Source organism: Sus scrofa, chromosome 7 (genome assembly GCF_054392235.1).
Source record: "Sus scrofa isolate SSC_HxYL_T2T_F1_AM1 chromosome 7, Sscrofa_HxYL_maternal_Yorkshire_Landrace_v2.0, whole genome shotgun sequence".
Classification (NCBI taxonomy): domain Eukaryota; kingdom Metazoa; phylum Chordata; class Mammalia; order Artiodactyla; family Suidae; genus Sus; species Sus scrofa.
The window spans coordinates 128,604,877-128,629,410 of record NC_139389.1 but is presented as its reverse complement, the minus strand read 5'-3'; the positions used below and the strand labels follow the sequence as shown (position 1 = coordinate 128,629,410).

Sequence of the window (24,534 nt, the reverse complement as noted above, 5' to 3'; positions counted from 1 at the left end):
TTTTGATTAGGTTGTTTCTATTTTGATATTAAGCTGTATGAGCTGGTTGTGTATTTTAGAAGTTAGTCCCTTGTCGGTCACATTGTTTGCAAATATTTCTTCCAGTTCATAGGTTGTCTTTTCATTTTGTTTATGGTTACCTTTGCTGTGCAAAGGCTTTGAAGTTTAATTAAGTGCCATTCCAGGAGATGGATGCAAAAAAGTATTGTTATGATTTATGTCAAAGAGTGTTCTGCCCTTGTTTTCCTCCAGGAGTTTTATAGTATCCAGGCTTACATTTAGGTCTTTAATCCATTTTGAGTTTATTTTTGTATGTTGTGTTAGAGAATGTTTCAAGTTCATTCTTTTACACGTAGTTCTTTGGTTTCCCATCACCACTTGTTGAAGAGATTGTTTTTTCCCCATTGTATGTTCTTGCCCCCTTTGTCATGGATTAATTGAGCGTAAGTGTGTGGGTTTATTTCTGGGCTATACTGTTCCATTGATGTAAATTTCTGTTTTGTGCCAGTACCATTCTGGCACAGGATTGCTCTGGCTATTTGCGATCTTTTGTGTTTCCATATAAATTAAAAAAAATTTTTTTCTAGTTCTATGAAAAATGCCATTGGTAATTTGATAGGGATTGCAATGAATCTGTAGATTTCCTTGGTCATTTTAACAGTATTGATTCCTTCAGTCTAAGAACGTGATATATCTTTACATCCGTTTTTGTTGTCTTTAATTTCTTTTCCCTTTTCCCCCCCCTATGGAACATGGGTTTGCTTTATTTCCCTTTCATTTTTTTAAAATTAAAGTATAGTTGATTTACAATGCTGTGCCAGTTTCTGCTATATAGCAAAGTGACTCAGTCATATCTCTATATATTTATATAGATAGATACACATTCCTTTTTTAATACTATTTTCATCATGTTCTATCCCAGGAGATTGTATATAGCTCCCTGTGTAATATAGTAGGGCTTTATTGATTATGCATTCTAAATGTAATAATTTGCACCTACTAACCCCAACTCCCTGTCCCTCTCACTCCTTCCCCACCTCCCTTGGTAACCGCAAGTCTGTTCCCTATGTCTTTGAGTCTGTTTTTCTGTTTTGTAGATTGGCTCATTAGTGCCGTGGTTTAGTTTATTTATTTATTTATTTGTTTTTAAATGATTTTTATTTTTTCCATTATAGCTGGTTTACAGTGTTCTGTCAGTTTTCTACTGTACAGCAGTGTGGCCCCGTCACACATACATACATACATTCTTTTTCTCACATCATCCTCCATCCTGCTCCATCATAAGTGACTGGATATAGTTCCCGGTGCTGCACAGCAGGAGCTCATTGCTTATCTATTCCGAAGGCAATAGTTTGCATCTATTAACCCCAGGTTCCCAGTCCATCCCACTCCCTCCCCCTGCCCGTTGGCAACCACAAGTCTGTGCTCCAAGTCCATGAGTTTATTTTCTGTGGAAAAGTTTGTGCTGTCATTAGTGCCATATTGTAGATTCCACATATAAGTGATATCATACGGTATTTCTTTCTCTTTCTGACTTACTTCACTTAGTATGATAATCTCTAGTTGCATCCATGTTGCTGCAAATGACATTATTTAGTTTTTTTGTGTGTGGCTAAGTAGTATTCTGTTGTGTGTGTGTATATATATATATATATCACATCTTAATCCATTCATCTGTCAGTAGACATTTAGGTTGTTTCCATGTCTTGGCTTTTGTAAACAGTGCTGCTTTGAATGTAGGGGTGCATGTATGTTTTTGAATTATGGTTTTGTCTGGATAGATGCCCAGGAGTGGGATTGCTGGATCATGTGGTAGTTGTATGTTTAGTTTTCTGAGGAACCTCCATACGGTTTTCTGTAGTAGTTGTACCAGTTCACATTCCCACCAACAGTGTAGGAGATTTTGTTTTTCTCCACTCTCTCTCCAGCATTTGTTATTTGTGTCATCTTCAGTTTCCTTCATCAGTGTCTTAGGGTTTTCAGAGCACAGGTCTTTTGCTTCCTTAGGTAGCTTTATTCCTAGGTATTTTATTCTTTTTGATGTTATGGTAAGTGGGATTGTTTTCTTAATTTCTCTTTCTGAGTTGTTAGAGTATAGAAATGCTACAGGTTTCTGTTTATTAATTTTGTATCCAGCAACTTTGCCAAATTCATTGATGAGCTCCAGTAGTATCTTTAGGATTTTCTGTGTGTAGCATCATGTCATCTGCAAACAGTGAAAGTTTTACTTCTTATTTTCCAGTTTCCTTTTATTTCTTTTCCTCCTTTGATTGCCATAGCTAGGACTTCCAAAACTGTGTTGAAAAAAGTTGCAAGAGTGGGCATCCTTATCTTGTTCTGATCTTAGAGGAAATGGTTTCAGTTTTTCACTGTTGAGTATGATGTTGGCTATGGGTTTGTCATGTATGGCTTTATTATGTTGCGATATGTTCCCTTCATACCCACTTTCTGAAAAGTTTTTATTATAAAAGGATGTTGAATTTTATCAAAGCTTTTTCTGCATTTAATGAGATGATCATACAGTTTTATTCCTCAGCTTGTTAATATGGTATATCACATTGATTGATTGCAGATATTGAAAAATCCTTGCACCCCTAGGATAAATCCCACTTGATCTTGGTGTGTGATCCTTTTAGTGTATTGTTAGAATCGATTTGCTGGTATTTTGTTGAGGATTTTGCATCTGTGTTCATTAGTGATATTGGCCTGCAAATTTTTTTTTTTTTTTTTTTTTTTTTTTTTTTTTGCGATATCTTTGTCTGGTTTTGGTGTCAGGGTGACAGTGGCCTCCTAGAATGAGTTTGAAAGTATTCCTTCCTCTGCAATATTTTGGAATAGTTTCAGAGAATAGGTATTAACTCTTCTCTAAGTGTTCGGTGGAATTCATTCTGAAGCCATTTGGTCCTAGACTTTTGCCTGTGGGGAGCCTTAAAATTACTGATTCAATTTCAGTACTGGGAACTGTTCATTTTTTCTGTTTCTTCATAGTTCAGTCTTGGGAGATGTACCTTTCTAAGAATTTGGCTATTTCTTCTAGGTTGTCCATTTTAGTTGACTTATAGTTGCTTGTAGTAGTTTCTTATGATACTTTGTATTTCTGTGATGTAACCTCTTTTTCATTTCTGATTTTGTTGATTTGGGCCCTCTCACTTTTTTCTTGATGAGTCTGGCGAAAGCTTTATCAATTTTGTTTATCTCTTCAAAGAACCAGCATTTAGTTTCATTGATCTTTTCTGTGGTTTTTCTTTTCAGTCTCCATTTTATTTATTTCTGCTATGATCTTTATGATTTCTTTCCTTCTGCTGCCTTTGGGTTTTGTTTGTGCTTTCTGTAATGGCTTTAGGCTCTAGGGGTTTTGTTTTTGTTTTCCCTGGCTACCCCTAGAGCAGCATCTCAGAGTTGAGTAAGCGTGTCAGCATTCAGATCCCCTTGAGGGCTTGTTAAAACAGGTTTCTGAGCCCCAGAGTTCCTGATTCGCTAGGTCTGAGGTAGCGCCCACAAATTTGCATTTTTAATGAAGTTCCCAGATGGTTCTGATTCTGCTTTTCCAAGGACCACACTTGAGAAACTACTGCCTTGGATCTATCTGCAAAGGCCTGCCATTGGCTAGCACATGAGTCAGTTCCTTTGCGAACATATAGACACCAACAGGGCCAGGCTGCCGGTGCCATTGATGCCTTTAATTCTGTCGGCTTGTCTGGGATTGTGCCAAGTGTCTCACATGAGGGTGCTTAGTGTAGAAATATTGTAGTGATGATAATCGCATATACTTAATTGTGTCTTTGCCCCCTTTTGGAACTTGAACACCGCCTCGTTTTCAAGCAATTTCATAGGGATGCAAATGGTAGTTTTATGACTTAATCCTATTGAGTGTTTTGCTTGGAAAGGGTAGGGATTTCGCCAAGGTCAGATAAGAAAAGTTGGTCAGGCTTATCCTTGTGTGGTTGTGGACATGTAGATTAATAAATAATACATGAATAATGTAGGAATGTGATGTTCCCTGAAAGCGAGATGGGAAGCTGAGAATTTTTTTAAAAAAGAGTGATATTTTGCATTTAAAAGAAAAATCTAATTAAAATGTACGGGTTGCTCTGTGTTCTTTCTTGTCTGTAAAGGTGAAGTTTCAGCATGAGGTCTACCCCCCATGCAAACCAGAATGTGATTCCAGCCTCTTGGAACATCCGGTCTCCCGGCAGGTGTTCATTGTGCAGGATCTAGAAATTCGAGATCGGCTGGCAACATCCCAGATGAATAAGTTTTTGTACCTGTATTGCAGTAAAGAAATGCCCCGGAAAGCTCATTCCAACATGGTAAGATTTTAAAACTTTATATATTTGGTATATTATATTAGTTTAGGAAAAGTATTTTTATTATATCTCACTGCAGAAGAGTTAGATTGGGAAAAATTATGGGATATTTTTCCCATTTTAGTATGAAAACCTCTTTTAAATATGCTGCTTAAAGTTTTATTTATTTATTTATTTTATTTATTTGTCTTTTTGCCATTTCTAGGGCGGCTCTCACGGCATATGGAGGTTCCCAGGCTAGGGGTCTAATCAGAGCCATAGCCGCCGGCCTACACCACAGCCACAGCAATGAGGGATCTGAGCCGCGTCTGCAACCTACACCACAGCTCACGGCAACGCCGGATCCTCAACCCACTGAGCAAGGCCAGGGATGGAACTCGCGACCTCATGGTTCCTAGTCGGATTCGTTAACCACTGAGCCATGATGGGAACTCCAAAGTTTTATGTTTTAAAAATTATTTCACGTGTCATTTCTATGATCGCCAATATATTGATACCTGAGGAAAACCAGAAGTCCATAGTGATCCACACAAGACACTTAAAATATTTACATGAAATTATAGCCAGTGTTCGAGATTTCTAACACTTTTTAAATCTTAGTAGAAGAGAAATAATCAGCGTAGGACGTCAGAGGCGTTTTCTTTGGAATACGGGTCTGTGGGTTGATTAGCCTCAGGGCTCAGTGGACTCCTTTACGACTGTGAGCATAGCTTTATCATTTGCATTCTTTCCTCTAAAGAGAATCCGTATCTTTCATCAGATTCTTGAAAGAGTGTGTGACCAGAAAAGTTAGATTTAGGCATCTAGGGAAAGAGGGTAAAATAATTCCACTTTTTGTTCTGATATAGGAACTAGAAATAGGATTTTTTTCTTTTTTTGATACTGCTTTTTAAATGAAAACAAGGTCATAGCATCATTGGGGAAAACATGTGCTTCTCTTTCTCATCTTGTAGTTGACGGTTAAAGCATTACACGTGCGCCCAGAGTCTGGCAGGTCCCCACAGGAGTGCTGCCTGAGAGTGTCACTAATGCCACTTCGCCTCAATATTGACCAGGTTTGTACTGCAGTCGTAATGCGCGGAATTATGACTGACCGTATACCCTGCATTCAGGATGAGAGATTTAATTTAGTAGAATTAGAATGTTGATGATCATATAACATTCGTGGAAGCTGCATAATTAAAAGCGACTTCTGCCGATAAGAGGGCAAATTTCTTCTGAACTGCTAGTGGGTAAAGGTTGTTAGGTGTTAGCCTCTAGTCTCCCACTCTTGGTCTGTGTGACATAGCACCTCATACCTGCCTCTCATTTTCTCTCATCTTTACATACATACTCCTAAGGCAGATATCCAGGTGGTTTCAGAGTATTAGAGGATCTCTGTTATATTTTATTGAAATATATAGGAAATTGTAATCACAGCGCCTGAAAAACAATTCCTTCTACCCTGGGCAAATGACCAAATTAGTAAATTGGCACATAGCAGATCACAAACAACAGAGGATTATGGAAAGAGATAAAGAAATCCCCTTCCCTGTATTCTAGCAGCATCCCTTAAATTATTCTGGGTTTTTTCTTTGACCAGAGAGCTATTTAAAACATTGTTGGTGCCTCTTTTACGAACTTTGTTTAAGTTATATGAAGCCATGATGTTGTGTTGTGGTGCAGTGTAGCAAGGCGCGTGGGTTTGGAGTCAGGCTTGGGCTTTCAGTTCCGTTCCCTTTTACTTTGGCTTTGGGTGAGTAACTTCACTGCTCCAAGCTTCAGTTTCTTAACTGATAATAGTGCACGTAACATCATTTTTAAAAAAATGAGGACTGAGAGCAATGTATGTAAAACTTTTTGCTTGCTGCCTGGCACTCAGTGTTAAAGGTCAAAAGTGTTAGTTGTTATTCATATTAACTGGAGCACATAAAACTAGAAAACGAGTGGTATTAATAGGATTATAGTATAGGGTGGTATTATATGTTTGATTAAATAGTATCGATTGAATAATGATTAATTATTTGAGTAACAGATATATCAGGAGTACTTTTAAATGTTTATAAACAGAATGTAGGCATATCAGATAAAATGTATTGTGAAGTACAGTTTAGCACAACTTTGTGCTTAATATCTGACGCTTCTGAGCTGGGTCAGACTTGCCAGTGAGTAGTTTGGACTTATGTTTTCTCATTATAAGAGGACTCTCTTTGGAAACCCACGTTTTAATTTTATTTATCCATCTTGTCCCAGAAGCAATACGATCACGTATTTATGGGAAATGTGATCTGTGAAAATCACCAGTGGGAGCAAGAATTTCAGCAAGATTTATCTTTGTGTCATGACTTTACCCAACTTAGCAAGCCCAATTTTCTTTCTTTTTTTCTTTCTTTTTTTTTGTCTTTTTGCCTTTTCTGGGGCCACTCCTGTGGCATAGGGAGGTTCCCAGGCTAGGGGTCTAATCGGAGTTGTAGCCTCCGGCCTACACCAGAGCCACAGCAATGCAGGATCTGAGCCGCCTCTGCGACCTACACCACAGCTCATGGCAACGCCGGATCCTTAACCCACTGAGCGAGGCCAGGGATGGAACCCGCAACCTCATGGTTCCTAGTCGGATTCCTTAACCACTGCGCCACGAGGAGAACTCCCCAATTTTCTTTAGTAGACCTTTTCTTTACACGGAGCTTAATTTGTTCTTTGTAACTATAAAGCATTATGGTTTTAAATGGAGATTTTAATAGTAATCTTAGCAAAAATAATCAGGGAGATAAATGTGATGACTAAACTGAGGAGGAATGAGAAATAACTCCCCAGGATATGAGACCCGGGGAAGCAAATGTATACGCCTTTCCTGACGTAAATGTGTACGTAAAAGTCCTTTCTAATTTGCGTCTTCGAAGATCGACATGCCATGCCAAGTGGCATCTGAATAGAAAGCCAGATATTTGCGTCCCTCAGTTTTTCTGTTGAAAACAAATCAGCTGATGAATGATAATGCTTCCAGTAACATTTTTCTTACCAAGCTTATCACTGACTGACTCTTTCAAAGACAGTATGAAAGCAACATATTGTTTTCCCATGTTTTCAAAAAGCCGCATTGCTGTTGAAATTTGGCATAGTTGCTTCCTAAACTCAGTGTACCCGTAGGGCAGGCAGGACTCGAGGCAGGTGGGTGTTTTCCCAGTCGTGAGGTGAGTAGGTGGTGGAGCTCGTGTAACTAGGCAGTTTGAGATCCGAGATCCGAAGGGCCACATTTCCTGACTTTCCTGGTCTGGTGATCATTTTAGTATGGTAGTGCCTGGAAATCTGCGTAGGGAAATATGTTCATTCCAAATCATTTGCTAAGCACCAGCCTCGTTCCAGTTCTATACTAGGAATACGCAGATGAATAAACATCCCCTCCTCAGAGGTCTCTGTGTAGTTGGGAAACTGATGTAAAGCAGATGATTTTAACTCCCTGTGATACAGACCGGCAAAAAGATATGTCCCCCAGGAAGAGGGCTCCTAAGCCAGGCTGGGCGTTCAGAAGATGAGGGGTGATCAGGAAGGGCTTTCTGGAGGAGGTGACACTCAAGCTGTGTCTTAAGGAATGTAAAATTAGGAATTTCTGTAAAGGCATCGAGGGCCTAATTCAGGTTGTGAGATGAGATGTGAGGTCATTGGGTAGGATAAGCGCTCTAGAGAAATAAGTTTTTAACTTCCATCATTTATCCTGCTGAGAAATGTGACCAGGGGTAGATCACCTGACTGGAATTAGCAGTCAGACTTTGGTTGCCACCACATATATAATTCACCTTCGCGTTGCGTTTTGGTGCAATGTTAATGTTTTATATTAATGTAGGATTTTTCAACTGGAAGGGAAGAATAAGAAAGAATAGGTTCAGGTATTTAACATTCAAATTCTCAAAATGGATTTGTTGGTTTGAATGAGGTAAGCCTAGTGGAGCTGCTAATAATGGGCAGATATGTCTTGCATACACATCAGAACAGATCCATTTCACAAAAGACCGCACTGAAAGGGTGATTTTATTTTATTTAACTTTTATTTTGAATATCATGTTCAAGGAAGACAATGTGTTAAGGCGATATAACATAGTGGTGAAAGCAGAAGTAAGACACTGAGAACGTTTAAGGCACATCCTAGTGTCCAGTACATGCTAGCTGCTATTTTTACTGTGAGTAATGTTATCATTACCAATTCAGAGAGAGAACTAAAGCCGAATGAGACTGATATATTTCTTTTTTTTATATGCCTGCGTCACTTTATTTTTTTAAATTTAATTTTAATTTTTTTGTACAGAATAAAATACATATATTTAAACACAATTACATTCACACAGATTATTACACCATGGATCTTAAGAAACAGACTAAGTGACTCACTCTGGAGAAGTGGAATGGAAAATATGCTGAGACAAATAGGAAATTTATTCTATACTTTATCCCATTTTGTATGGCTTTCATCTTTACTATTTAGTATTATCTATTACATTTCAATTTTTCTTTAAAAATTAGCATTATATTAAAATTGTGTATATTGTGCAACTAAAATTTATAAAGAAGAAAGCCTTATATATCATTAAATGTTTTATATAGCATAATACAAAGAATAACTGGTAAGAATAACAGAAATAATACACTCTCTGAAAATTAGTAAAATATAAAATGCATAAATTGGTTAAAAAACAGTGTAACTATATAAACATGTCCTCACAATTTGTTACATCTTATTGATTCTTCAGTATAGGCATTACACCATTCTAGGTGATGTGATCTACAAGACATCATAGACCTTACATTATACCATGGAGAGAAATGGTACAATTGGAGAACTGTATTATTTAATTGTACAGTTGCATTATTTAATTATAATTATCATAAATTCTTTGATGAAGAGGAAATCCGAATCAGATCTAAGAAGACTTCAGCATCCCAGGAATGATGTCAAATGACCCCATTCATGGTGGATTATGCACTTATTTACTATGAGATATATTTCTTCTTCAGAGATTCCTTGTTTGTGTATCAATTGTAGATTTTTGGTTTGTAGTTATTCTGAAATTTTGATATGAGTCTATATGTATATGAGATTGTTTTAAGTTGTTGTTCTCTTAATTGCTAGTTCATCTCTAGTGTCCTGTATTTGTACCCACCTCTTCTCATGATTTCTGATTTTGGTGGTATAATCGTGCGTGGATGATTTCGTATCTTTACTGTATATATACCTTTACTGGTGAGCCTTGTCATTTGGGGAATTTTTGTTTCCTGTTGCTGTCTTTTCTTTTCTGCCGAGAGAAGTTCCTTTAGTGTTTGTTGTAAAGCTGGTTAAGTGTTGCTGAATTCTCTCAACTTTTGCTTATCTGTGAAGGTTTTGATTTCTCCTTCAAATCTGAAGGGAGCCTTGCTGGGTAAAGTAATCTTGGTTGGAGGTTTTTTCCTTTCATCACGTTAAGTATATCATGCCACTCCCTTCTGCCCTGCAGAGTTTCTATTGAAAAATCTGCCAATAACCTTATCGGGGTTCCCTTGTATGTTACTTGTTTCTTTTCCCTAGCTGCTTTCAAGATTTTCTCCGTCTTTAATTTTGGTTAGTTTGATTAATATGTGTCTCAGTGTATTCCTCCTTGGGTTTATTTTATATGGTACTTATTGTGCTTCCTGGATTTGAGTGAGTGATTCCTTCCCCGTGTTAGGGAAGTTTTCAGCTATTATCTCTTGGAATATTTTTTCTGTCCCCTTCTCTCCCTCTTCTCCTTCTGGCACCCCTATAATATGGATGTTGGTGCTCTTAACATTGTCCCAGAGTTCTCTGATACTCTCTTTATTTGTTTTCAATCTTTTTTCTCTTTTCTGTTCTGCATCCGTAATTTCTACTAATCTGTCCTCCACCTTGCTTATTTGTTCTTCTGCCTCCTGTATTCTGCTGTTAGTTGCCTCTAGTGAATTTTTTATTTCAGTTATTGTATTTTGCATCTCTTCTTGTTTAAGTTTTATGTCTTGTATCTCTTTGCTCAGTGTTTCCTGTAAGTTATCCATCTTTGCCTCCAGTTTATTTCCAATGTCTAGCATCATCTTCAGCATCAACAATCTAAAGTGTTTTTCCTGGAGGCTAAGAATCTCCTCCTCGCTTAGCTGATTTTCTGGGGTTTTTCCTTTCTCCCTCATCTGAGTTATTGTTCTCTGTCTTTTCATTTTTCTAGGTTTTTGGCGTGGTGACCTTTTTACAGCTAATAGGGTCATAGCCTCTCTTACTTGTGGTGTCTGCCCCCCTTGTGGCTGAAGTCGGTATGGGGGCTTGCTGTAGGCTTCCTGATGGGAGAGGCTGATGCCTGCCCACTGGCAGGTGGAGCCATTTCTAATCCCTCTGGTGGGTGGGGCTTAGCCTCTGGATGGGATTAGAGGCAGCTCTGTGCCTGAGGGGTCTTTAGGGAGCGAGAGTTTACTGAGGGGCGGGGCTGTGATCCCACCTGGGTTGTTGTTTGCCCTGGGGCTTCTCAGGTGGACTGATGGGTGGGGCCAGATTTTCCCAAAATGGCCCCCTCCAGAGAAAGGCAGCTGCTGAATATTCCCGAGAGCTTTGCCTTCAATGTCCGTCCCTCACAACAAGCCACATTCAGCCCTGTTTTCCCAGGATGTCCTCCAAGAACTGCAGTCAGGTTTGACCCAGATTCCTATGGAGACCTTGCTCTGCCCTGGGACCCAGTGCACGTGAAAGTCCGTGTGCACCTTTTAAGAATGGGGTCTCCGTTTCCCCCAGTCCTCAGAGCTCCTGCACACAAGCCCCACTGGCCTTCAATGCCAGATGCTCCAGGGGCTCTTTCTCCCAGTGCCAGGTCCCCGCACATGAGGGTTTGATGTGGGGCTCAGAACTCTCCCTCCTGTAGGTGCATCTCTGTGAACCAGTTAGTTTCCAGTCTGTGGAGCTTCCCACCCGGGAGGGCTGGGGTTGTTTATATCGTGAAATCGCCCGTCCTACCTCTGGATGTGGCCTCCTCTTTTTCTTCTGGAGTAGGGTGTCTTTTTTAAGGTTTCCAGTCCATTTGGGTGGAGATTGCTCAGCTTTTAGTTGTGAATTTTGTTGTTTTTAGGAGAGAAGTTGAGCTCCAGTCCTTCTATTCCGCCATCTTAATCTTCTCCCCCGAGACTGCTGTATTTCTAAGAAAACTAAAATGTACTTTGATTTAGAAATAACCATTTAATTTCTAACTTACTTGTGTCTTAATTTTTGCATCTATAAATTAATTTTCTCAGTATGAGAATGAACAAGAGTGTATGTGTGCGTTTGTTTGTGAGAGAGAGAGAAAAGTTAGGAGCAATGCCTGGCACAGAGTAGGCACCGAATAAATTTTAGCTGTGTATGAACAATGAGCAGAATGTGAGAATTTAAGATACTTTGTTTCATGGTTTTAGAAATAGATGCACCTTTTTAAAAAAAACCATTTTAATTACAATAACATCTCTTAATTAATTTTAGGATGCCTTGTTCTTCCTGAAGGATTTCTTCACAAGTCTTTCTACAGAAGTAGAGATTCTCATGGCTCCAGATCCTGAAGGTATTAAATATGTATAGTTTGAAAAAATCTATAGGAAGTACTTGGATTGACTTTGATTGTTATGAGGCCTTTCTGAGAATGTGCTTAAAATATTTATTCTCATTCATATAAATATGTTCTGTGTTAAATTGTGCAAATGTGGTTTCTGTAAAAGTACTGTAGTCCCACTTTGTCGTCAGGAGATATGTTCCAAGCCTGCTAGGGGATGCCTGAAACTGCCCATAGTACCAAACCCTAAATATAGTCAATTTTTTCTATGCATACATGCCTGTGATAAAGTTTAATTTATAAGTTGGGCACAATAGGAAATTAACAATAATACCTAATAACAAAATAGAACAATTATTTTATACTGAACAGTATACTATATATAGTATTCATTATACTATATAGTAAACGTTACATGAATGTGCTCTCATGCTTTCTCTCTCTTAAAATGTCTTATACAAATTTAGTGCTTTTTCCGTCTTAACACAGCACTCATCGTGCCCTGTGGCTGTAACTTTTGCAGTTTCAGGTACAACAACAACATGAACATGAATTTCTTTTTCCTTTTGCAGTTTTGCAGATGTGTTCTTACTGTTGATCTTAGCAGCTTGAGCATATGATTTTTTTTTCCCTTGTTAAATCAGGAGTTTTCACCTTTTCACTTAAAGGAAACATGTTATGGCTTCCCTTTGGTGTATCTCAATTGTTCACTGTTCTGGTGCTTTGGGGCCATTATTAATCAAATAAGGGTTACTTAACACCAGCACTGCGATACACACCAGTTGGTCTGATAACCGAGACTGCCACTCAGTGAGCCACGGGTGGGATATGCCAGACAAAGGGATGACTCCCATTCCGGTGGGATAAATGTGACGGTTCATTATGCTACTCAGAGTGATGTGCAGTTTCAGATTTACAAATTGCTTATTTCTGGAATTTTCTGATTCATACTTTTGGACTAAAGTTGACCTAGGGAAGTGAACCTGAAGATAAGGGGGACTCCTGAAATGATTTGAAAGGTGAAAGATTTCTGTCAGCAATGGTTGTATTTATTAAATGAAATGTAGCAAAAGAAGTTAAATGTAGATTGATGTACTATATGTGTGTTTGCTTTAAAGGAGCGTATCTAATTTTTCAAATGTGCACATTACATTTTTAGTTAAAAAGTCTCCTGGAGCTGATGTCACCTGCAGTTTGCCAAGACATTTAAGCACCTCGAAGGAGCCAAATCTAGTCATTTCTTTCCCTGGGCCAAAGCAACCTCCCCAAAATGACAGTGCCACCTCCGTGCAAGTGGTCAATGGGGAAGAAGAGACCTTCTCAGCTGAAGAAGCATCGTTTAGTGATCAGCCGGTGTTTTTTAGGTAAGTCCTTTAGCTTTGATAACAAATGAAGTTATCTTTGGGTCTTGAAGGTTGTTCTTTCCTGTGTTCATGTGCCGGAACTCATGAGGTTACATCAGCTTTTCTCTGCACTGACAGGTAATCCGCAGGGCGCTGTGGGCCCCACCTGCTTGCCCCTCTCGTTTACACACAGTAACCCGGGCTCAGGACTCATCGTCCTGTTGATTCTGTAGCAGGGATTTCCGCGTCCTCCTAGCTTCTTCCTTCTCTTTTCCACCTGTCCCTCTCTTCCCAGTCACCCCGTGGCCTGTTTGTGTCTCCTCCAGCACGATGCTGCCTTCCTCCTCCTGCCTTCCCACACCTCAGCTTCGGCAGCCTCCACTGTCCCTCATGGGAATTCTCTGCCTCATTTCTCCCCCCATCCCTGTCCTGCCTTCCGCGCCCTCCGCTCTGGCTGAGCTGGCGCTGTCAGGAAGCTCAGGCCCTGTGCTGCTGCCGGCTGCTGTGACCACAGCCCAGGCCCTTGCCAGCTGGCTGCGCGGTGGAGCTCATCCCTCATTTCCAGGCCGTTCGCTCTTCTCGTCGTCTTTCCTTCCCAGCCCTGGAGAGTAGGGATGGAGCCCGGCTCTGTTGGAAGGAGACAGTGTTGTGACAGACAGTTCGTTCCCTCCCCTGGTTTTCTCTACTGCTCTCTCACTGACAGCAGGGGTCCCCAAATCCTGTCTTTCTCTGTGAGTTCTGAGGTTAGACTTTAGGTATGACCCAGAGTAGGCAGTATAACTACTTTAAAGTGTTTTCATATTGTAATTATCTTGCATATTGATGAAAATAGAAAATATAGTAGAATATGAGAATTGGAAAGATCCTGGGTAAGAGGCTCTCAGGTGGTTCTAAACTTTTCTACTGCAAGAGAAGAGCCACCGCTTTTCTTATTTTCCTACGCTGATTTTTTTTTTGTCTTTTTAGGGCTGCATCCATGGTTTATGGAGGTTCCCAGGCTAGGGGTCCAATCAGAGCTATAGCTGCCAGCCTACACCACAGCCCCAGCAATGCCACATCCGAGCCGTGTTTGCTACCTACACCGCAGCTCACAGCAATGCTGGATCCTTAACCCACTGAGCAAGGCCAAGGATCGAACCTGCATCCTCATGGATACTAGTCAGATTTATTTTCACTGAGCCACAATGGGAACTCCCCCTGATTTTTTTTAATTTAACATTTTTACTCCCCCCAAAATTGTAATAATTCAAATTCTTATTTAATATTAATGATATGTAAACAGCCAGTTTGTTTTTTGTAAACACTGGGTAACCAGTATAAAAAAAAAATTGAATTGTTAACAGTTCTGGCCTGAAGGCACAGAAATTGGGCACTTTTTAGTCAGTTTGTGTGGCCTCGCTGACTTAAGTAAATCTTTGTTTTTTTTTTTCATTAGACTACTTAAAACAGCTTGTGGAGTTCTGTTTCAACTGTTAAAGCTCCAGAGGGCCAGGGACCCTGCGGTGGTAATTGGAGAGAGCGTTCAGATTACGTACTTTACAGATGAGGAAGTTAGTGCCCAGACGGGAAAGCTGACTTGCTCAAGGCCACATAATTAGTGAGTGGCCAAGCCAGGACTAGACAACAGATCTTCTTAACCCCAAATCCAGCAAGTTTCTAGTAGTGGTGTAAGAGTCCCTTCTCCCCAGACATTTATTCATTCCACACACATTTACTGAACACTTATTACATGAATGTCAGATTTTGATCTAGGTACAATGAACAAAGTAGAGAAAAATCCCTACTTAATTGAGCTTACAGATAATAAAGAGACATGATTTGGCTTGTTATATACCCTGGAGGAAAAGCGTGAGGAAGGAGGAGGCAGGTGTCAAGGGGCTCTTGCCAGGAGAATGAAATGCAGAAGCATGTTGAGAAGGGCGGGGATACCCTGAGTTCCTAGGCGTCTTGTGGTGATTGATACAAATATAGCATTTCCCTCTTACTGTATGTTAAGTGGACTTTTGTGAGATGCCTTAGGATATAACTGCTGATGTTAATTTTGTAGTAAAAATGTGTTTCAAGTTTCAGTTTGCAGTTCAGCTTTTAGAAGCTAACTGCTTTTGTTTGATGTATACCATTAGTGTCTAATTATAATTTCATTCAGAATTTCTAACATTTGTGTGTTAATATCCTACTTGCAAGCATTAATTTCAAGAATGTTCACTAAAATTCACAAATGTAGGTGGTATTTAAAAAGTTACTGATGGGAGTTCCCATTTTGGGTCAGTGGTAACGAACCTGACTAGTATCCGTGAAGATGTGGGTTTGATCCCTGCCCTCGTTTAGTGGGTTAAGGATCCAGTGCTGCTGTGAGCTGTGGTGTAGGTCGCAAACACAGCTCACTGTGGTGTAGGCCGGCAGCTGCAGCTCCAATTTGACCCCTAGCCTGGGAACGTTCAAATGCTGCAGGTGCAGCCCTAAAACGCAAAATAAATAAATAAATAAATTTTAAAAATAAATATTTACTGAGGAAGACCTTTGGGCTCAGAACTTAAGTTACTTGCCATGACTGCCTCCCTCTAACTGATAGAACTAAGGTTCCTCTCTGGGTCTTCTGGGTCTTTCTGTTTCATCTTCATCAGAGAACTAAAATAAATACCTTAGCTCTTTTTTTTTTTTTACTTCTTGTTAATGATTATATTATTTGCTTTAATCTTGAAGGTTATTTTATTAACTTGTTCTCTGTATGAACGGAATATCTGCCAGAATAAGTTTCTCCAAGATAAACATTGTTTAGTGAGCCAGGAAAAGGTTTTTGTGAGAAAGTTTAAATATAACAAAATCAACAAAATTTATAACGTCGGTTTAGTTGTTATATTGCCTAAAAAAGGAAGAGCTAAAAGACACTCTTCTACTTAGGCCTTAGTGTGGTCCCATTCTTCATTTTGTGGTTTTGTTTTTATTCTCCAACTGAACAAGTTAATTTCTATCTAATTTCAGCTATGAGTAAATTTGGTTGTAAATAACTCCCCTCCTTTCTTCATCTTCAGAGAATTTAGATTCACGTCAGAAGTTCCCATTCGACTTGATTATCATGGCAAACACGTATCAATGGATCAGGTCTGGAAATCTTGTACAAATATACTCTGCAAAATTATCTCATTTGTTTTTCTCGTGGGTGCAATTTTTAAATAAGTTTTTCCATCATAGTTCATATTTGTGAAATGAAATGCAACATTTTAAGATTTAATTCTGTTTTCAAAGTAAATTAAATATAATTTTCTTAAGAATCCATTCATACAATTTAGTATAAATTGGGTCATATAAAATGCATGTTTTTTTGCTGTAAATATTTTAAGTGTTTTAGCTTCATTAGCGAATATTGCTTTGACTCAGATAACAACTATTTTAACTGTTGAGTATCTCAATTAACAGATTATTTTGGCCCTTTTTTTTTTTTTTAATTTTGAAGGGTACATTAGCTGGGATTTTGATTGGTCTGGCCCAGTTAAACTGTTCTGAACTAAAGCTGAAGAGACTTTTCTATCGGCATGGGTGAGTTGATTTATTATATGAGACTCTAAGATATAGTTTCTAAGTTAATTTACCATAAATTAAAAATTAAGTTTTCTTAGTTAAGCATATATAATTTTTTTTTTTTTTTTTAAAGGGGCTACACATGTGGCATATGGAAGTTCCCAGGCTAGGGGTCGAATTGGGGCTACAGTTGCTGGCCTACACCACAGCCACAGTAATGCAGGTTCTGAGCTGCATCTGTGACCTACACCATAGCTCATGGCAATCTGGGATACTTAACCCACTGAGCGAGGCCAGGGATCGAACCCACATCCTCCCGGATACTAGTTGGGTTCATTACCACTGAGCCACAATGAAACTCCCAGCATATATAATTTAATTATTTCACAGTATTACTTGTAGAGAGCTCAGTTTTGGAGGATTTTTACTGGTTAGGGGCTAATTTTTATTCTGAAGGTATAGAGGTAATTTGAGAGAGGATAATTTTTTAAAAAACAGGTATAGTTAGGAATGTTTTTAAATTATTTCCCAAAGTTATAAATTAGCTCAGTTAGTGAAAAGCCTGGTCCTTAGTAGCTGTTTATAGACATTGAGTTAATCCTGTGCCAAAGCTTTAGATATTGAAGAAGTAAGAACAGTGGAAAAACACACTTGTGTATATTATTATCTAAGCCTTGTAGAAATTATTACCATTACAGTTGGGTCGCATTATATATGTGTGTGTGTGTATATACATATATGTATGTATGTATAAAAACACATTATATTACATGTAATATACATGCATATATTATATGTACACACATATACACACACGTATGTATATATTTAAATTGAAAATCCACTAAGTTTTGTCCTTGTAATTTGTCTGTTTTCTTTTGTCTTAAGCAAAGAAATCCCCCAAACTTACATAAACCTCTAAATTTCATTCTCCTTCCTATATTCTAATAGTCATTTGCTCTAGTTTGCTAGGTGTTGACAAACTGTTCGCATATGCGATCACCGAATGGCTTACTGACATTAAGAAGAACCAGCTACCAGGAATCTTGGGAGGTGTTGGGCCTATGCATTCCCTGGTACAATTAGGTGAGTTTTCTTTTTTTAATTAGAAGATAATTTGTTTTGCCTGGTGAGTGATTCTTAACCCTTTCGGGGTAGTGGGTACCTTTGAGAGTCAACGTGAGGGCCATCTTCCTAGAAGCCCTCCGTGTTAGTCACACGCAATATTTTGCCTCCCATTTGAGGGTTAAAAACCCCAGGGTTAGAATGACAGCAGAGCCCTGAGCTCCAGCACTGCTCCTGATTCCCGTGTGTTGCCTTTTGTCCTAGTCCAAGGCCTGAAGGACTTGGTCTGGTTACCAATTGAGCAGTACCGGAAGGATGGCCGCATCGTCAGAGGATTTCAGAGAGGCGCTGCCTCTTTTGGCACCTCAACTGCGATGGCTGCTCTGGAACTCACCAACAGGATGGTTCAGACCATACAGGTATCTTTCCACAGGCCACCTTCATCTGCACAAAGCAGAAGAGCCACTGCAAACAGATGGATTCTTTTGTTTTTAAAGTGGTACTGTGAAAATATGCAAAATACTGAGAATATTTTGGTATAATATCATTATTTTATTATTATTTTTTGCTTAGCTGTCCAGTGTTAAAAATAATTAGTAGAATGAAGCAATGGACTATAGTGTCACATTTGTTTGCCTATTTTAGGTAAATTATAACTATTAACATTAGTTCAGGATTTCTTTACCACATTTATATGAAAAGACCATAGTTGAATGTAAGGAGGCCATTGCCGATCCAATAGAAGTCACACTAAGGTTTGTTATATTAAGTATTAAGCTCCAGTTAACCTTATCCAGTTGTCCACAGACCATGCATTCTTGTCTAACCTGGTAACATCGAGAGTGTTCTCAGAGGACAAGAGGAGGGACCGAAAAAATCAGGTCAATCCAGATATTGGTTATGAATGTGCACTTGACCGGTCTTGTCGTGAAGTCAGGCATTTAAATGCTACAGAAGTGCCTGTCTTCGGGCATGAGCTGCTGCTCCTCTTCCTCACTCCTGTAGGAGGTACACGGTTGGAGCCTCATCTCCGGGCTTCGTTCTGATTCGTTTTTCACTCTGATAAAATGATCCAGGCAGCAGCAGAGACCGCCTATGACATGGTGTCTCCTGGTACCCTTGCCATCGAGCCCAAGAAGGTCAGAAGGTTCCCTCATCACCGGCTAGCCCACCAGCCAGTGGACCTGAGGGAAGGCGTGGCCAAGGCCTACAGCGTGGTGAAGGAGGTGAGTACCGAGGGACGAGCCAGAGCCACGCTGTGTGCTCTCCTGGTGTCGTCTAACGAGCGCTGGTTCGTTCTGAAGAAACCCCTGGGGCGGGTTGGGAACTGCTGCCGATGGCGCACTCAGGTACCTGCCCGAGGAAGAGAGGAGGCCGCCTCCTGAGAGGCGATCTAGTGGAAAAACGGATTTCTTCACACACAGAAGCAAGTAGGGCGTGAGAGCAGCACACCACGAGAGCTCACCAGTGGAGTTCACACCTAATTTTATTTTGTCGTATTTTCCTCAGCTTTGTTTAAAAGATGCCGTCTTTCAGGTGAATCTTAAACCTTGATCCCATCTCACCTTCTGGAGATGGTACATATTTTTTCTGTGTATGATTTTATAGTTTCACACAAGTATGTATTCATAAGCAAATACTGTTGTTTATATTTTAAAAGTTGAATAGTACCATATGTATCCTTCGATAACTTTTGTCTTTCAAGATATATTCATGTTGGAGTTCCCGTCATGGCGCAGTGGAAACGAATCTGACTAGGAACCATGAGGTTGTGGGTTCGATCCCTGGCCTCGCTCAGTGGGTTAAGGATCTGGCATTGCGATGAGCTGTGTTGCAGGTTGCAGGCGTGGCTCAGATCCCAAGTTTCTGTGGCTGTGGTGTAGGCCCACAGCTATAGCTCCAATTAGGCCCCTAGCCTGGGAACCTCCATATGCTGTGGGTGTGGCCCTAAAAGGGAAAAAATAAAAAAATAAAAGCATCACCAAATTGTAATTTTGTTGAACCTGGTCTTTATGGCTGTTGACAGGGGCATTCCCTGTCTTAATCTTTTTTTGGACATATGACATGGAATTTGCTGCCGTTTTACTTATAATTCGTGTATTAGAATTTCATTAAAGGTATTTTCCCCTGTCATATTCTGATAGGCAAAAGTCTTTTACCTACAGAAGTAGTCTCTGTGATCCCAGATGGTGGGAAGACCACTGATGTGGAGCCCCCAAGACATGTTTTAGTGGGTAAATAAAAGCAAGACCACTGGTCATGTGTCTTTTTTAAAAAGAGATTTAGTCAGGAGACTAAAGAGATAATCACCAGTCAGACCTATTCCTACACACGTCAGGATCGGCCGGTTATCAGCAGACATGTTAGAAATCAGGTTTGTAAAACCATCCTGAGCTTAAGGCACAGCAGGGGCAAGTTGGCCGCCAGATAGAACAGCGCTTGGATATGTAGCCCTTTGCGGTTCACAAAACGTTTGCCTAGGCGTTCCTGTTGTGGCTCAGCAGGTTGAGGACGTGGTGGTGTCTCTGTGAGGATGCTGGTTTGATCCGGCCTCGCTCAATGGGTTAGGGATTTGATGTTGCTGTGGCTGCAGCATAGGTTGCAGCTGCAGCTGTGATTCAAGCACTAGCCTGGGAACTTCCATATATGCAGGTGTGGCCATTGAAAAGAAAAAAATAAAAGCTTGTCTAGTTTAATCTCTACTCATTTAAATGTATTTGTGCACTTAACTTTGTGCTCAGTGTAGTTATCCTTAAAAATAGGTGGTTTTCCCCACTTGGAGTTGAAGAAATGGGCTCAGCAAGGAGACCCCATCCCCACCCCCCCAGCCCCACTGAGGACCGTGGTCAGTCGGTAATAGAGCCTGGACTGAAACCCAGGAATTTGGGTCTAGTGATTAGTTCTCTAAAACTGCCAGTGTGAAGACGGAAGGAGCCGGGTGAGCATGAACGGCTGTGGAAGAGAGAGCCTGATGAGGTGGAGTCCGGATCCTGTGTCGTCAGTGTTCTAAGTAGAGGTTTCTAAATGGTGTTTTAGGAAAGACTGCCTCTTTTCCTTTTAAAAGTTGAGAGCCCAGAGATCAAGAGAAAACACTGCAGGTGTTTCCCAGGATCAGGGGTTGGCAGGCCATAGCTAGCAGGTCAGATCTGGCCTTTGCCTGTTTTCCTATGGACCTTCTAGCTAAGAATGATTTTTCCAGTTTTAAAGGATTGTAAAAATGTGGCGGGTGGTGGGGGGAGCGTAAAGGAAGAAGAGGAGGATCCAAGGTTCCATTCATGTGGCCCACAAATACCTCCCGCCTGGCAAATACCTCCCGCCCAGCGCTTTGCAGAGGCGGTTTGCCAGCCCTTGCTCCACGTGGTCTGCTTTGCGGTGGTCAGGGAGTAGCAGTGAGGGGATTCCTGGCCATCTAGGCGTTAGTTAATGAGCACTTAGCACCTCCTACGCTGCGCCAAGCTCTTTAGATGCCTCCTTTCATCTAATTCTGACAAGCAAGTATTCTCATTCCCCATTTAAAGCACTTGTCTAAGGTCATGCAGCTCAGTGATGGGACTGAGATTTCAGTTTACTTGCATGTACGTGTTAATCATCACGTTAGGATAAGCTGGTACCTGGTCGTTGTTTGTTGGTTAGGGAGAGGAGCTGCGGGGCGGCGGGGGGTGGGGGGGTGGGCAGAGGCTGAAAGCGTAAGCGTTTTCTTCATTGTAGTTACAGTTTTACTTACTGGTTATTATTTGGTAGATAGTCTTAAAGATAGCGTTTATCTTTAGTTTTAAGTTCTCTGTGCTACCTTTTCCCTCAAATGATATTACATGTGTTTTCCTGCTGTGCTGGGTAGAAATGTCACTCTCGTGAGGTTGTCAGAGCGATGGCCGGATGTGGGGTCAGGTCAGGGTTTCTTGGTTTTCCCTGGAGCGCCCTGAGTTCCTTGAGCTGTGCCCGTCACTGAATGGTCACGCTGGAACAGTGCCTCGTGGCCCCTTAGGGACTTTGAGCTGCTAGACAGATGAAAGAGATTTGAAAGTTACGTGTGAAATTTTACTACTTTGGCTGGACCTATGCATTTATGTATCTAGCTGCTCAGCAGTCATGATTATTTTAATATTATATGGTTATAAGAAAGGTGACTTATACAGAAGCTTTGTTTCTAATTATTAAACATGTTCCTGCTCTGTGTTCTCAGAATATTCTCTGCTTAATCCAATAAAATGTCCTATTTAGGCTCTTCTCTTAATTAGAAGTTCCGCAGTTATCTTTTCCAGTACATAGCCAGAAATTTAAAAGAAAGTAAGTTGTTTTCTGGAGCTTAGTAGAATTAGGTTTTCTTGTTACAGTTGAGTCGAAGGGGCTGTTACTATATTCCTTTAGTGATTATGTTTATTCAGGCAGCCTTGTTTGCTAAGTTCGATTTAACTAGAATGATTAAAACTGCCAGAAAAGCTCCTCTCGCCTTGCTCACCTTTTCCGTACGCTTCCCTTTGTGAACTTGTAGTTTGGCTCCATTTGCCTCACAGTCATGTCACAACAAAAGTTTAGGTGGTAATAACTGCCTCTTACGTTCCCTTAGAGTTTTAGTCATCATAAGTAAGTATCCTGGGTTGTCTCAGAAGTATGCTTCTGTTTTTGTGTTTTGTCTAGCTGCAAACCTGACATGAAGAACTCTCCTGAGGTGTGTATTTCGGGATCATTTAGAGGGTTTTCTCACCGCTTCTCTCCCCGCCTCTTCCAGGGACTCACAGACACGGCTCAGACCATTTACGAAACCGCAGCTCGGGAACACGAGAGCAGAGGGGTCACGGGCGCCGTGGGCGAGGTCCTGCGCCAGATCCCTCCGGCGGTGGTGAAGCCTCTGATTGTTGCCACAGAAGCCACCTCGAACGTCTTGGGCGGCATGAGAAACCAGATGAGACCAGATGTTCGGCAAGACGAATCCCAGAAGTGGCGCCACGGGGAAGACTGACATTTTGGAAGGGGTTCTTGGAGACGCTGACGAGGCTGGAAATAAGGAGCATGGTGTCCCACTGGCAGCTTTGGAGGCAACTCATTTACTTTTATTGTGCTCATCTCAGGAACAAAACCATTTCATAGTTACATGATTTAGTATCAAAACAACATGCAGCCAGAACCCTTTGACATTTTAGGGCTAGTGTGGTACTTGCCTGTAGAAGTGTTTGGTGGCTGGTGTCCAAAGTCTGTCAAGCATTTGCTGCCGAGTTAGTGGAGTGCTTGCTTTTGTTAAAGTGACTGTCATTTACCTTGTTACAGATGCGCTCGTTCAGAACCTCCTCTGACAGTACAGAGTGCTCAAAAACATTGGTGCCCTTTGAAAGCATTATTTACGTTGCTCCAAGGAGTCACTTTTTCTCCAGGTTTAAAACGAATCACAGCTCTGAAAGTTTCATTGAAAATGAGAGACTGAAGCCACAGGGAAAGTAAAGCAAATAGGGTTTTCAGTATAAATACCAGTGAGGAAAAAACAACCTGGTCTGTCGAGTTTAGTGTTCATGCACTTGAGAACGTCGCTCCCATTTATTCAGAAAATCCTTCCGTGGGAGCTGGAGAACCTGAATGTCACAGACTTGTTCTGTTGTGTTGCACTTTATCCTGTGTGTGTGTGTGTGTGTGTGTGTGTGTGTGTGTGTGTGTGTGTGTGTGCTGCGTGTAGATTAATGTGCTATATTCCGTATGTAATTTACAGAGTCACACAAAATACAAAGAAGAGTAAGCCTGAAGGTTTTTGGCAAAGGAAGGTAACTCAAATGTAATAACTTTCATTTATCTGAGTGTAAATGAAAAATGTGTGTATTCGTGAACTGGGGCCCATGTAATTGTTTCTGTGTTCCGTTTTAAGCAGGAATGGTGTAAGCTTATTGGGAACGTGTGGAAAGGGAGATTGGAAGTGATTTTTACGCTTTTGAAATTAACCAAAAATCCTCCACATGCGCCCTAGTCAGCTATTTCGAAGTACCATTTTTACTTGGTTAACAATGTACATTTTGATAACCTGTCAGGAATGAATAAAATATTTTTATTTAAAGGTGAAATTGTTTTATGCTTCCATGAATATTTTGCTTTTCTTAGAACATATTCGTAGATGCAATACTAGGATTTATTCCAAGATCCTTGGGAACACTTTTCTCAAAATTGATTTTGGTTAATATCAAGCAAATCATTACCTAGGAATGAGAGGGAAACTGTTCTCAAGAACTTAGTCTCTGACTTTCTTTAGCAGAAAGAAAATTTAGGACTTTGTATTCATGCACTGTTTAAAGGTTCATGAAGTGATTTCTCATTTTCTAAAGCGAGGGGAATGTCGCCGAGATGAATGAATTTGCATTTCAGAACTGCATTTCAGTTTGGGGTTGGAAGATGCCATTGAACCAGTTTCATTCTCTAAACTTTCTAAACAAGAAAACAATGTAACCCAAAAGTCTGAACATTTAAAATTTATAAAATTATGTTAAATGGCATTCAGTTTTATTTCGTTTCCTTTTTACTGCTAAAAGACTTACAAGGACAGTGCTCAGAAAACCCCCTGTTGAAGCCTCCCAGGACTGCGTTACTCTGCGCCAGTGAGACGGAGGCCCCGTGGAACGCGGTCCTGAATGAACGCCGGCCATGCTGATACCACATGACGCCTCGGCCTGCTTCGCGGACGCCTGCCAACCACTCTCACGTCGACCCCAGGATTTTCCCTAATACTGGAACATGCTGGGTATATTATCTGTGATGATTAAACAAAGTGAAAAACACTTGCTCTAACTTAAAAATAGAAAGTCT

General features: G+C 40.4%; 1 protein-coding gene across 6 annotated transcripts in view; it reads left to right on the top strand.

The window, feature by feature from the left end:
• The window catches only part of ATG2B (autophagy related 2B), a 79,684-nt gene extending 55,886 nt beyond the window's left edge, over nucleotides 1–23,798 (top strand). For 5 of the 6 annotated variants that reach the window (XM_013978411.3, XM_021098164.2, XM_021098162.2 and 2 more), the window contains exons 33-42: nucleotides 4,116–4,310; nucleotides 5,261–5,362; nucleotides 11,761–11,839; nucleotides 12,987–13,191; nucleotides 16,203–16,272; nucleotides 16,625–16,707; nucleotides 17,654–17,775; nucleotides 18,019–18,173; nucleotides 18,831–18,980; nucleotides 22,484–23,798. In XM_013978411.3, coding sequence (XP_013833865.3) covers nucleotides 4,116–4,310; nucleotides 5,261–5,362; nucleotides 11,761–11,839; nucleotides 12,987–13,191; nucleotides 16,203–16,272; nucleotides 16,625–16,707; nucleotides 17,654–17,775; nucleotides 18,019–18,173; nucleotides 18,831–18,980; nucleotides 22,484–22,714 — 1,392 coding nt within the window. In that variant the 3' untranslated portion in view covers nucleotides 22,715–23,798. 6 annotated transcript variants of the gene reach the window in all.
• The last annotated feature ends 736 nt before the right edge of the window (nucleotides 23,799–24,534 follow it).